General features: G+C 40.1%; 1 protein-coding gene across 2 annotated transcripts in view; it reads right to left on the bottom strand.

Moving 5' to 3' along the window:
* NCOA2 (nuclear receptor coactivator 2) overlaps window positions 1-15,199 on the bottom strand; it is a 197,138-nt gene that overhangs the window by 30,793 nt on the left and 151,146 nt on the right. For both annotated transcript variants that reach the window (XR_012633103.1, XM_074898853.1), the window contains exons 11-13: window positions 13,061-13,208; window positions 9,632-10,901; window positions 428-638 (exon numbers count right to left, since the gene is read on the bottom strand). Coding sequence is in view for 1 of the 2 variants with exons in the window: in XM_074898853.1 (XP_074754954.1) it covers window positions 428-638; window positions 9,632-10,901; window positions 13,061-13,208 (1,629 nt within the window). In the remaining variant the exon portion in view is untranslated. The remainder of the gene's footprint in view (window positions 1-427; window positions 639-9,631; window positions 10,902-13,060; window positions 13,209-15,199) is intronic.

The following is a 15,199-nucleotide window of genomic DNA, read 5'->3' as shown; positions in this document are numbered from 1 at the left end:
GCATTCCTCTTAATCATACGTCTTTCTATTAATCTTGTGGTTTTAGAAGACGACTCTCCTTCACGCTCAGGAAAGCCTCTCTCGTCCCTTCTACTGCTGGGAAGGAGCGATCAGCACCGCAGCAAAACGCGCGCGCCCTCCGGTATCCACAGCAGGGGACGGTTCATGTATTTTGAGGGTGCCCCCGCCGGCGCCCCGGGGCCGGGGGTGTGCAGGGCTCGGGGTGGCGCCGGCTCCCGCAGGGGCAGGCTCCCGCAGGGGCAGCTGCCGGCGGCGCAGCGGTGCCGGCGGGGCGGAGCGCACCGCAGATGGCGCTGTGTCCCCACGCACGGGCACACCGCCCCGGCCGGCGCACGGCACCGCGCCACGACCCCGCGCTCCGGGGGTTCGCAAGCCCAGCCTGCGCGGCCGCGGAAGGTGGACTCACTGCTCTGTGAAATCCTCATTGCTGGTTTCTGGGTGGCCACAGCCGCGCCGGGGCTGCTGTCACTGGTGAGCTGCATGAGGTCATTGATGATGGCTTGCTTATCGACCGAGCCCGCTGGTGCGCCTGGGCGGTTATCTGGGAAAAGCTGCGGTAACTGGCTGTTCTGCAGGTCATCCAGAATCTCCTCCAAGTTATCCAGTTCACTGCCTGGCTGCAATAAAAACAAAACACAAACCCACAGTACACGCCGCTGCTCGCCCGCTGCTGGCGTCCTGCTCGTGCTGAGCCAGGCAGCCCACAGTTGTCACAACCCGCACCGGCTCTGGATGCTTCCTCCAAGAAACCTGATGTGGAGGAAGCTCACAAAGCTGTTGGAAACGGACTCTGCAGGCTTCCCAGGACACCTCTGCCTTGCATCTGGGGAGCCTGGCGTGGCACTGGCACCCCTTCAAAACCCTGGCATCAGGACATACAAATTCACATGTTCTGTACCTCAAGAAAAGGGGAGATTCTCCCTGTGCACTCTGGGACCAGTGCAGACAGCATGGATAATTTGGCAGGGGAAGAGATCCAACCATGATGAAGATGGGGTTTATGTAGGTATAACCAATATTCCTTTCAGCACAGTCATATTTCTAGTCTCTTTATGACTTGATTAAAAGCATATGATGGAAAAGTTACTTCATGGCTAAAACAATTCCCCATATGCATTTGCTTTGTTACATTCAAAACTTTAACACTGAATAGCACTATATAAGTTAACTGGCAAGAAATACACATTTGAATTAAGTTCTATAAATCAAAACCTGTCAGCTAGTTACTAGACTTAGGAATTGATTTTGCTCACAACTTCCCAAATCAGGGACAAGAACTTCCCGGTAAGAAAAAAAAAAAATAAATTTTTTTGTTACATTCAATTCAGTAGAAACTTATCATGAAATAAAGATGGGAAAAAAATGAAGTTCATCCTATACTAACCTAAATACTGACCTGCATGTTTTCCTTAAAAATGTCAATTTTCACCTTTTTTTTTTTTTTTTTTTTTTTTTGGTCAGCTTATCTGTCTATGAACCCTCAGAATGCAAAACTTCCTGACTAAAATTTGGAAGTTATTACAAGTATATTCTTCAATCCTAAACCTTTGAATGGGGTAAAACTCTTTTGGGTAATTAAGTAACTACAGGCAGTCCAGTCTCAGTTACCACCAAGTTCCACAGGAAACATTTCATGACAGCATTTATAACAAAAACCTACTCAAAATCAGCACCTTCATTAGGAAATGTGCAATGACGGAAGAGAGGCAGAGAGTGAGCAGCCAGCCGTGAAGGATGGGGAACCAAGAAGTAACATCACTATCATGCACACAACTGAAATACAATTCTCCCTGTTCTTTTTTGTTCTACTGCCACATTGTGAGCTTGTTATTTATTGAGAGCAAGATTAGAAATACCTGAGATGGCTTTAATCTACCTACTGAGGCTCTTACAGCCTAGCTAGGAAGCACTGCACATTAGTCTCCTGCTACCACAGCTAACCTGCTCCTGGGAAGCCCAGCTATTTTATTCAAAGGTAGCTAAGGTGCCTCGAGGTTACATCGCTACATACCTTTTTTGGATGACTGACTGCAGATAAACACAGTATTACTCTTTACTCCTTCCACACCACCTCCTAGTCTTACAGATTGGAATATATAGTGCAAAAGAGGACGGAGTTTACTCTGTTAAAAGGCAGCATGTGGGTGATCTGGAGGCTGGTGTTACTGGCAAAATGGGAGGAAATCACAGAATCAGAGGACTGGAAGAAATTTAAAGCCTCCAGGCAAAATCAGTGTATGCCATTTCTTACCGAAGTTCATATAGCCTCTTGTTAAAGACGTCCAGTGACAGAAAATCCACAGCTTCCCCAGGGAACTGGTTTCAGCGCTCTGTCATCTATACTATTTGAGTTTTTTTCCTCGGTGTCAATGCAAAATCTCCCTCACTGCAATTTAGGCCCTTCCTTCCTGTTGTATTTGGAATCTGGAGAACACACTGTATTTCCCTTTCTTTTCCTAACCTTTTCTGTATTTGAAAACATGTGCCTTTTGGGGTTTTAAGCTGAAGTTAATAGGCGATCTTAACTTGTTGAATTTTCTTCAGCACATAACCTGTTTTCTAGACCTCTCATTACTCTTGTTGCTCCTGTGGACCGTCTTCAGTTGATCCACACTTTTGCTGAAGTGCTGTGTCCGTAACAGGACTTAAGATGAATCCTTAACTGCTGAGTAAAGCAGAAAATTTACTCTACCCGTAGTACACTCGGATGGCATATTCCAGAAAAGCCTGTGATTTAATTACATGACATTACTGACTCTTACTCATTTTGTGCTCACTATGATCTCTAGACAGCTCTGAAAAAGTCCTATCTAGCCAGTTGCCCCTTCTTTTAAAATCTGTGACATTATTCTTGACTGATTATAATAAATAGCATTTGTTCATCCTGAATGTTCTCCTAAGATTTTTTCCTCCATATCTCCTGTTTGTAGCTGAATTTGAATTGTACTCCAGTGTATTTGCAGACATTCAAGTGCCACACACAGAGCTCTACCAAGCATACACTCTATTCAAACACTGAGAAGCTCTAGATGCCGCATGAGCTCCTGCAGCACCTCCATTTTGACAGTGAATCCTTAAATAACTACTTTGAGTGTAAGGATTTCCAAACAGCTTCCTACCCACTCAGTTTCATCCTGACCATGCATCTCTAATCTGCTTATGAGAATGCCATGCATAAGAGTGACAAAGAGCCTTACTCAAACCAAGACACATAGCATACGCTGCTTTTATGCCAAAAAGCCCGCTAACCTCTTACAGAAGGAAAAGAGGTTGGTCCAACACTACCTGCTCTTGACAAATACCCCTGCTGACTCGCTGCCTTCCAGGCATTTTCAAGCAGTTGAGTGGATACAGCACACCAACTGAAAAGGTAGGGCCAAGAGGAATCAGATGTGATTACAAGAAATCTAAAACATTGTGCGGACAGGTGATAAGCAGATTCAAAAAGGTGCTCTGAGAGACAGTCGCGAGCAATGTTTATACCATCTGCATTTTGAACACTGGGAGATCTGGTACAAGAAGACTGCAAGAGCCAGTAAGAGTCTGATGTAGGGTATCGTAAATTATAGTAGAATGATTCAGTACTCTTTGGGGGAATTAAGGCATATGGCCTTCATTAAACATATTGAGACAACAGTGAAGGGAAGTTTTAGATTGATGCAATGTATTTTTTGTTTGGTTTTGTGTGGGATTTTGTGTCTTTTTTTTATTCCCTTTTTAAAAAACATTCTGGCTACTGCCATTCCTTGTTTAAACATCAGATGTAAAAACCCCTCAACAAACCAACCCAAAACAAAGACAGAGAAGAACATATTCATCCAAATGTGTCAGAAAACTGCACTCCCCAAGATGCTTTTAATTCCCCTCAGGAAGTGGCAAAGAAAGGCCAAATACAACAGATGTATTATCACAATACAAATATATAACCTTCCTTTTTTTTTTTTTTCTTAACATAATATCAAATATTTCATCTTTATTTTTTGATGAGATGAGTGCTCTCAACTGCTGCAAAAGCTCCAAGATAGATTTAGAATTAACACCAAGTTATGATGCTAGCCTAAGTCTTTCCAGACCCACCCTCAAATGGCACCATATGCACAGAAACTAGCATTAAAACATTTACTTGGTTAGTTTAATGGGATTTTTCTTTTATTTATATTCTATATTTATTTTGTTAATGGTCTAAATTGAACTTTATGTAAATAGAAGGCACACCCTAACCTCCCTGTAAAACAATTATTTGTCATGAATTAAAAAAAAAAAACAGCCTGATAAAGTGCTAAGCATCACAAGAAAGTTCTCATGCACATATTTTCACTATCTCTAAGCAATGCCATTACAACAATCTCTGTAGAACTTGGACACTAAGTGCCAGAAAACATAAGACAAATTGTGCTTAGAAATATTTTTGCATTTGAAAAAGTACTTACTTTTGAAGTACTTATCACTGTCAAGTGCAGAAAGGCAGATTAAAGTGTTAATTGCTTATAGATTTTTTTCAGCTCTACTGAAAGGCAGTGCACCTCAACATGAAGTTTTGTTTACAGAAGTTCCCATGTCAAAGTCTAGTTTCCATAGATTGTAAAGGACTCAGTAAGATCCTAAATTCTCTTGAGATCTCATTTCCCCTTGTGGGAAAAGAGATGGACTGAACTGAGACCCCGTATTCCAAACTTCATACATGTGTATTTCCTTTAGGTCTATGTATGACGGAGGCACCTGGGACTTTTTCCTTACAACAGGATGTCTTCTGGTGGGGACACAACTTGAAACTATAGCTGCCTTATATAAACCCCAAGTTAGCCCATTAGCTACCTCTGTAGCGTGGGCAAAATATTTGACCATAAAAGGTAAATAAACCAAATCTCTGCTCTAAACTGGCCATAAATTAAAGTATTATAAAGAGAAGGAAAAAGTAAATCAGAAGTGGAATCAATATAGTCTTTTTGACCCTGGTAACTGCAGTAAACATACAATTGGCTAGAGATCCTGTTATAAGGCTAATCTACTACTAACTTCTGGAAACAGAACTCTAATTGAAAGACATTCAGCAAATAGAGTTTCCTTTCTAAGGTTTTGATAGAATTTCAAGAAGAAAGAAATGTCCATTAATTTAATGAATTCTGGACATCAAGAAATAGGTTTTTGAAAGATGAGGGGCATGTGTAAAGAAAATATTTTAATATTGGGAAAATACTGGTTTCCACATAAAGCAAGATGATAGCAAAGTTGATAAAGTGTATGAGAAACACCAGAGTAGTTTCTGAGTTTTAGGACAAAAAGGTACATGCTTAAGACGACTTCTGGAACAGCACTGGTGGAAGCTGTGGCACTGCAAAGTCCCTGTCAGACAAAACAGGCTGTCTGTATTCTCTGCTGGCTGAAAAAGAGAGTACACTTACAGAGATAAGGATTTTAATTCCACACTGTGCCAAGTGCTTTCTCAGAGAATAAGCTACTGCAAATTTCTACATTTTGATTTCTTAATCTGTAACATGAATATAATAATCCATGCCCAATTTTATAGAAGAGTTTTGCAGTGCAAAACAATGTGGCTAAACAAAATGTTTTTTGAGCAAGGCAATACCTGACATTGTCAGGGGATGATGCTTCCCTGACGTAACCCTACACTTTCACTCTCCTTCCCTCAAGCTGTTAGCCAGTCCTTGTCAGATCTGACCATCTGCTGACCACTACACAGGCTGCTCCCAACCAGCAGCAGCATGTGCTGGCTGCAGCCAGAAGCACAGTGAAGGTTTTTTTGAGACACAGCACAAGCAGTGGGGCACAGGGAAGGAGTGTGTGGGATGAAGTCCCACCATGGCAGCTCCATAGTAGCTGGTGGGCCAGCAGGGAAACATAGGCTTACTGCTGAGGGATGCCCTATAAAACAAACATGTAGCAAATCAAGACTCGTGTTTCCACTGCCTTCCCTTTTTAATAGTGGAAAATGATATTAGCACTCGTGGTGCTTGATAGCAACAGCCCTACTACTGTTGGTACTGTAGGAAAAGCTCTGCTGAGCCTCCCTAGCAGGTCTCTCTTTCATCCTCTCCCCCACAGCTGCCTTAACTGGAATAGCAATCAGCCTAATAGAGCTTGATAACCATCATCCCACCAAGGAAGGGAAAAAGGTACGGTGGCGCTGGAAATATTCTCTGCTATTTGAGAAAGGCTTCCTGTCAGTTGCTGCTCTCTGCAGAAGTATATGTTTAAACACACTACCTAGAAGACTGCTATTTTTAGTAGTGGTGCACTTCAAAGCATTTCCTGCCCAGAAAGTCACACCAAAAGTAAAAGGAGAAAACGTAATGGCTCTGCTACCTCCCAACACCCCGATCCCCCTTGTAGAGGCCATCCCACTGCTGCTCCACTGCAGTTTCCAAAGAAACTGCACACTCCAGTGAATAATTACTTAAAAATACAACATTCCTCAGGGAGGAGAAGTTTTAAATAAACCTGCAAAATAGGTAACACAAGCACACAGCTAATTTTTACATACAGGAGGAAGAAGGGGGGGGAAGGATGCAGGAGGATGGAAGAATTTAGCACAAGAATCTGTGTTCTAGTCTTGTACTAAATAGTTCCAGCTTTGATCTAAATTTAGGCAATGAGCACTTCCTGTGGGAGACCGTCTTCCAAAGCTGAAGAGTTTTTGATACTAAATATTTTCAGTGATTTTATAATTGGGGTAAAGTGGTTATTTGTTTAAAGGCCTGGCCTTCGGCTAGATAAACGCTTACATTATTTTATATTCCCTGCTATTTCCTCTCCTACTCCACGTTGGACTTCTCCTGTTTATTCAGCTCCAGGTTTCACTGCATTTTAAGCAGGTTTTAAAACTCTATTTACAACCAATGGGAGCAACAAAAGCCTTTCTGTCATTATCCAGCAGCCTTTCATCACAGCCGTGGGACTGGCTTCTCCGTACTTTGGCACTAAGGAAGCTCGAGGACTTCACTTCAGCCCTTAGCATTTTATCACAACTCCTGCACTGCTTCGTGGTTTTCTGAACAGCCACAACTCCTAGACCTTCCTGTACCTCTGGTTCCCCCTCTCTTGGGAGACAACTTCCGTCTTCAAATCTTAAGAAAAGGCAATACATCCATAGTCCATACTCCAACCCCCTCAAGTTCCTCCCCTGACCTCAGAAACACAAAACCTAAAAATAAAAAATGAATAGACTATTCACTTTACAACATTCATAATACTGGGGACCTGATTTTCAAATGCTTTAGGCTGGCAATGTTTGTAGACACTGAAGTCTCTTTCTTTAAAGTTAGTCTTATAATTACATGTTTACATTTAGGGTGAGATGAACTTGCCTGTCTTTAGTCATGGAAAAGTAAGGCAGCTAGTTTCAACTAGCCATCTAGGCTATCACTAGTCAATGGGAACATCACTAGAGAGCAGCTTACCTTCCACCTTCCCTGTTTGAGACACACATTAGAATAAGACAGAAAAAATCCTGGAGTATTTTCCCATTTTTCCATCAATGATAAAAGGAGTTCGTAGGACTACCTTGGACTAGACAGCTAACTTCCAGAGGGGACAAACCGGCTCTTTGTGAATGGGTTCACAAGCTAAGCTGTTTCTTGTCTATTCCACAGAGATCATGAAAGAGGAAATTTTAATTCTTTTAGAAATGTAATTCTTGGGGAGTAAAACATCCGAAGGCCGTTGATTTTGATCTACTTCCATGGGCCCAATTTTTTTGATGATTTCCAAGTTCTATGTTCTTGTTCAGTATCAAATACTGAGGACTGAAGTATCTCTGCCTTCAATCCAGTATTGACTTCAATGTGTAGGATCTGAACTAGGAATTGAAATCTGTTAACTATTTCCACAGTAGTTTATTCTGGCCAGTTTAGCTGTATATTTCTTGATATCTGTGTTTTTCTAGCCTAATAAAGCACAAGTTCTCACAGAGAATCTAAGCCCTCCCTCTACAGGCACTACAAAATAGCAGCTGTATTCAGAACTAAACTAGCATCCAGGCTTGAGGATAAATCCCTCTAGAAATTAGTGTAATTTGGCTCAGTTTCCTCCCAAAGCATGGGAAGGATTGAAAAACCACAACTGCTCCTACATAATGGTAATAGCTGTCAAATTTTGTTGAAACAGAGGAGGTGAAGTAACCTTAGGAGATGCCTGGATAACTGAGATTTTAACAATGCTGTGTCCATGCTGTAGTAGCACATTTGGCCATTATGTTTTGTGGTTATAACCACTGTTGAAAGAACTGTCTACTGGTTAGAGACTGCCAAAAGGGAAAAGTTAAAAAAATCCCATCCAGTGGTGTGACTTAGGGCTAAGAAAATTTTATCTATCCCTCCTCATCTTCAAAGCACAATATAAAAAAAATGTAAAATATTATGTATATATATATAAATACACAATAATAAAACCACAATATATTCACAAAAATAAACAAGGTCACAAAAAAACAGTCTGCACATTAAAAATACACAATATTTCAAAAGTGAAGGATATGGCTGTGAATGAGAGTCATGAACATTTGCACAGTGTATGATCTGATCATGATTTACAAACTAAGGCTTCATGCACAGGGCACTGTCTAGGGATTAATGACCAGCTGGGAGAGTTGATAGCGTAGGACAAAGCTAAGGATCATTAACTCCAGGTAGCTATAAACTCCCCAGAAAATGCCTTATACTAAAATTGATATGGCAATTACCCATTTTATAAATAAAATAAGCAGTAATATTGAAGTAGCAAATTGCTTTTGCTGCGTTCCTTTTTCTTGTAAAGCTCTGAAAACTGGAACATTTTGGGTGATGTGAACCTGGTTCTTTTTGAAAGTGGATTCTGCATGAAAGCCAGTGAAATAACACTTTTCAGCATAGGTCCTAACAACATACAGTTTATTAGTATGTTGGGCAGCAGAGCAACAAGCAATCTTGCGCAGAACGCAAAGAAATTCTGAATGCAAAATTCAATGCAGATAACCTTGCACAGGGAGACATGATCTTTGCACTGAACAATTAATCATCCATGGGAATTTGGGGCTGAATATAAAAAAATTTTTAAGTAAAAAAACCCAAACCCAACAACACCACAACCCCCCTAATTGGCACAGAAGCAAGAGAAGTCTATTTGCCTTAATTTTAATTTGCAGATCAAATATAGCACAAAGACCAGTAATGCAAAGTTGGCATCAGTCTTTTCAAGCAACTCCTGTCCTTAAGCATGAACCTGCTTTACATGGGAGAAGTGTAGTTGCTACGCTGGGATAGGTCAAGAGCCCATCTAGCCCACAGCAGTTCAACAACAGCCTATGGGAAAAGCTGTCAATGTGAGCATTAACTAACAGTTACAAGTACTTTCTCTTCATCTGAATACCATCCGGGAAAAGCTCCCCAGCATTCAGTCCCTGCTTTACCTATCCCCTCCCAGGCAGAGTCTATTCTTTTAGACAGAGTGATGATCACAATTTAGTAGCACCAACTGGAAAATTGAGTGATAGACTGGATTTCAAAAGACAGGTAACAGCCTCTTGAAGTGTCAAGAAATTACTCTTAGAGGGAGTCAGATGCAGGAATGCAGGCCTAGAACACCTCATTCACACGTAATGCAAAGATTTGCTTACCTGTTCGTTAGGCTCAAAGCTTATTTCTTCTTTTTCTGTCCTCATAGCTATCAACTTTGTGCTACCGGAAGGGTCTGTCTTACTGTCCAACCGCTCCAGTTTTGGGGGTATGTCTGGTAAACCAATATCTTTAGTATCATCTTTATCTAGCAAGTAGCGAAGTAGTGCATTATTATTCTTCTTAGGACTCGCTGGCTCCTGTTTAACAGTCACCTCTGAACCAGGAGCTGTGCTACTGGACTCCTGGTTCAGTTCTTTGCCTGTGGCCTCTGCTGTGAGCTTGGCCAAATCTACAGGAGAACTACTGTCCTGCAATAGTCTGTGCAAAATTTTATGCTTCTCCTTGAGCGAGGTTCCGTGTGCCGAACCAGACCCAGGCAACCCTCCCGTGGAGTCCTTGCTAACGTCTCCCATGGTACTGGACAAAGGTGAAGGCTCCATCTGATCCGATTTGGTGGTCAGCAATTGTAAGAGCTTTGTCTGGCTTTTTCCGTCGTGCAGTTTATTCTGTCCATCAGGTCTCTCACCACTGACAACCGGTGGCATGTTGCTATCGCTATTATCTTTCTGTTCTCCTGAATGGCAGCTATTCTCTGCTTGTCCAGTTGTACCTTCTGATTGCTCCCCATATAGTCCAAAGCAGTCTTTAGAGTCCAGGCTTCCCATCTTGCTTAGCTGGGGAGGATTCATATTCACAGGGGAATTTTGTAGATTTCCCATTTTTAGGTCAGGTGAAGCCAACGATGATCCTAGAGAAACGCCATGGCCCTCGCTGAGGGCCTGAAGTGCGTTCAGGGAACTGTTGGTGTAGTTATGGCTATTTCCTGTGCTGCTGCAGACTCCCACGGGTGAATGTAAGCTTCCTGCAGGGGAGAACTGACTGGGTGGGATGCGAGGGCTTCCTGCCACTCCAGGGCTCACACGATGCCTTGGGGAAAGCATAGAGTTTGGCTGCCCTGGGTTCATGCCGGGGCTGCTTTGTGAGGGACTATTCATTTTTAGTGCATAGTTACTACCCTGAGGAGTGGATGCTTGTATGCTTGACACATGGTTCATTCCCCCTGAACCACCAAACCTGCCTGCTGGCATGCCCATTTGTTCCTTTGGGCCATTTATGGCAAAATTTATATTGCTACTGATGGTCATATCCTGACCTGGGTTCCCACTGCACATGGCCTGATGGGCAGGGCTGCTGGAGCTAATTGGGTTCAATATCTTCCCCATTCCTTGTCCAGTCAAATCCTGATTCATTCCACAGACATTCTGCTCTCTATGTGGCAAAGGGAAGAAAAACAACCCATTAGCTAAATGACAGTGGCCAACTTGCAATTACATTACAGAAAAAGAAGCAAAACCTCAAACCTTGCTTTAAAATAACAGAAGAAACCTACAGTTAAAAACAAATTGACAATTTGACAAAAGTGATATGCAACTCTCAACATGGCTGCATGTTAACAGTATGGTTTTTCAGTACCTCATTAACAAATCAGTAGCAGAGAGGAAAAACAAAATTATACCTCATTTAAATGACAGTCATTAGAAATGCAGATAGATTACAATTTCAGACTCTCTCCCTTTAACGTATATCTCTTCTCTACAATTAATTCAGCAAGAGCTAACTTCTAGAACTGACAGAAATCTCATCTGAAACATATGATCCAAACAAATGCATGTTCTACAACAGCTGTGGACATCTGCTGGAGTTTTGAATTTCTACGACTTAGCCCCACCACAAGGCTGGAGTGGGCTATTTGCCCACCAAGTTCATAGTGAAAGGAAAGTTGAAAACTTGCATTTCTACACTGCCAGATTATTTCGATACTGCTCCAAAACAGTATGTGAGCCAACAGAACTACTGGATACTGCTTCAGAATGGGAACAGTCTGTTAGCAATCCAGTCCTGCATGCATGCTTAGGAAAAGAGGAGAAGAAAGAAAAAAAAAAAAAAAAAAGCCCACATAGAATCTGAAACTCGTATTTTAGATATGTAGGCTGTAGGATGGAGGAAACAGAAGAGAGAGACACACAGAGAAAAAGCTCTTGGAGAGCACCCGAAGGTCACTTCTCTTTTCCTCACTAAATTTTAATTAGTTTATGGGAGGATGCAATATACTTTTTACTTTTAAAACTTAAATCAGACATATTTCCAAATGCTAAAAGCTATAAAAGAGACAGAGTCAAGTAGATTAGGAAGAAAAAAAAAAAAAAGGTTCTGAAAAAAATCAAGTCAACTCCGGACTGCGAAACACAAATACTAATGGAATATTTTTAATATGTATTTTTGATGATATGAAAACCATTCGTACTTGCATGGGATAAGTGTAGATAAACTTTCACATTTTGCTCACACATGAGAAGTGATAGAACTGAAGCACACAGAGTACTGAAGCTTGTTACTCTGTTACCTTAGGTATAAAGGCAAAGGTGAAAAACATTGACTATAAAACGAGAGGTGGATTTTTAAAACCTTATTACAAATACAATAGTACCAGTGTTCTGCTAAAAAAAGCATGAATATTTGCAAGTACCATTTTTAACATGATGGTGGTTTTTTTAAATTTAAAATTTAGCACTTCATGAAATACCAAGTATATTCAGCAATCCAAAGAAAACAAATTTCAGACAGTTTTTGGTCAGGTCAATTTCCAATCTCTGTGAAATATTTTCAGTTTTAATTACATTTAAAGCTGTTTTCTTCCTCTCAAAAAAGTGATACTGTGGATGCAGGGGAATACCATTGTAATTATAATCAGCAAACAAAACCTGACACAAATACACCAGGACATGCAATGACTTAATTCAAATTTTATGCTGAAGTTCTGAGGTCAGTGATTACTTATCCTTGACTTCAACATATTATTACTTGTGACTTTTTTAAAAAAAAAACCTAATGGTGGTGGCATTTATCAGGATTGGACATGTGAAAGACACTACTCCGAGCACCATAAATACAAGGAATGAAGAGAGACAAGGTGTTAAAATATGCTGCTTGTCTAAAATGCAGTTCTAATAATTATAACATGTTTATTAAAGAAGACCCAGGCCTAACATATGACTGACTGTGAACTACAGGAATTTAATCCTTCAAAGTTTTCTACATTTAATTACATTTGGAAAGCTTCTTGTGTCTAATATGCAAAATACAGTAAATTAAAACACCAAAATTAAGAACATGAGATTAAGGGAAATGTTTTATGTTTAATGAAACATCTTGATGTGAAAATCCATCATGCCATTTTTAAGTACTGAAATAATCTTACACTCTTTTCCTGCCCTAAGTGTTGATTTCAAAAACTTACTTTGTTTTCATGCTATCAGTTCTATGTCAACTGAACATCTATCAGCCTTAAACAATCTATTTGCTTTGGCAACTTTGTACTTTCCCTGTCTCTCTGCAGAGTGTGGATGTAATAAACTGGTCAGGATTACCTGTGAAGCATATGCAAGGAGATTACAAGCTGAGGTTCACTAGTTGTCTGAGAACGGATGAGCTTGCTCTTCGTTTGGGCAGAAACGATAGTGCCATCAGACAAGGAAAACCGATAAACAGGACTGAACGCTAGTCCCTGCCTCAGCACTGCAAGAAAGAAAAACAACAGAATTAAAGAGAAACTGTAATACAGGTATCTTAGCTGCTCAACATCTGATGTTCTGAATCCATCAGCACTGATACCACAGACACTGCATTAATTTAAAACAAACAAACAAAAAATAACGCAGAAGAAAAATTTTGAAAATAAATAGATAGGATGCATATAAAATAAAGGGTCTTACATACTGTAGGGTGATCAAGAGAAAACCTATGAGGAGTGACAGCAATAACAGGACAGAGTATTTCAGAAGTGAACAAAGCAGTCCTCAATATCTATTTCACTCTTCGTCAAATACATGTCTAACTCCTTTTGGTCCTCATACATTTTTTCATCTGTATCACCTACATCACGATGATTAATATAAATGCCTTTAGCTTCTAGATCATCTGTTTCCATTAGCCTGTATCTTTTCCTCCTTATTGCCTTCTTAAATTATCTCGTAAGAGTTACTCTCACTACTTTAATTTAAAAAGTACATAAATCTCTCACATGAGAGCAATTAGGAATAAGAAGAACTGGAACAAGAAATTATTACTTTTTAAAGAGCAAATACAAAAATATACAGCTCAAACAAATTACAAATACAATTACCTAAAACAAAACTGCGGCTGTGCTATCCTTCCCCAGTCTTAAATATGACTGCATTTCAGGTTGGGGTTTACTTCACTGCACATATTCTGAAGCCCTTAAACTTTCAGTGTAAATCTGAACTTTAACAAACTCAGTTCCCTAACTTTTGTAGACCTCTGTGACATTTCTTTGATTAAAAATGAAAATCATGTTATGGAAAATAAAACTTCCAACCATTTATTCTGCTGTTCACTCTTTGCAGTCAATGAAATAAGTCTAATAATTTTCAATTCCTAGTCTAAAAGCTGTAGGATTAGGACTGCAGATACGGCAGGAAGGAAATACTTCAGAATTTTCATATAATTGTTTAGGGAAAAAATAGGAATGAAGCACTACAAATACTTCTAAATTCCTGTTTTTTCATACATATACATTTTATGTGGTTTTGGTTTTCTTTTTTTTTTTTTTTTAATTAATAGTATCATCTGATCTTCATTTCATTGCTTGTCTTTTAGCATTTCCTGTTGTAATGAAATGACATGGTTTTCCAAGTGTGGTTTTATTACATAGTCTCCACTACAGAGTTACTAGCTTTTCAGCCTTGCAGGACTGGTTATGATTGCTTTCCTTCCCTGTCCCCCCCACCGTTATATATTGTTCTGCAAGGTTTTAAAGTATTATTTAGACAGTGAGAAAACAGGAAGCACAATTTAAACAATCAGAAGGGGGTTTTCAGAGTAAAACATAAAGAAAAACAAAACCCTACAACTGTGAAACAATACAAAGCAAAATTTCACTGTTAGGTATGTCATTGTTTCAGTTTAACCTTTGGGCACCAGAAGGTCTAAAGCTCTTAACTTTAGCATATACCACATCAGGAAATTCCAGTACTCAATGCCAACAGGATACAAGTGAAATCTCTACTTAAATCATTTTCCAAACTAATTCTTTAAGCAAACAAGAATGTTTCCGTATTCCTCTTGAGGAAATGCTATTTTTCTGACTGTGGCCAATAAAAACTTACTATATATTTTGCACTTTATACTGAGAGTTAATTTGAAAGCTTTGTGGGTTTTGTTGTTTATCAAGCTAATGCTGATTTTTTTTTTTTTTTTCCACACTAACACTTAATTACATACAGGAGACCATTACTTTCTTGGCTTCTGTTCTCAAACCATGATGACTTAAAAAATGCAAGGAGTTCCTCACTCAAGTGAAAAGATGATGCTGCCCAAGATATGCCCTGTTTTTCTCCTCCATGCTGCAGGGCAGGGGAAGGAAACATTTCAGCCATTATTCCTCTCTAGTGCTGGATCCTTTGCAGCAAAGCATTTCCAGAGGTTTTTCCTCCTCCTCTTATCACTCACTCTCTTCACTTGCACAAGAAGAGCCCCCTCATTTAGAC

Source organism: Athene noctua, chromosome 2, assembly GCF_965140245.1.
Source record: "Athene noctua chromosome 2, bAthNoc1.hap1.1, whole genome shotgun sequence".
In the NCBI taxonomy this organism is placed as follows: Eukaryota; Metazoa; Chordata; class Aves; order Strigiformes; family Strigidae; genus Athene; species Athene noctua.
This window is presented reverse-complemented; position numbering and strand designations above follow the sequence as displayed.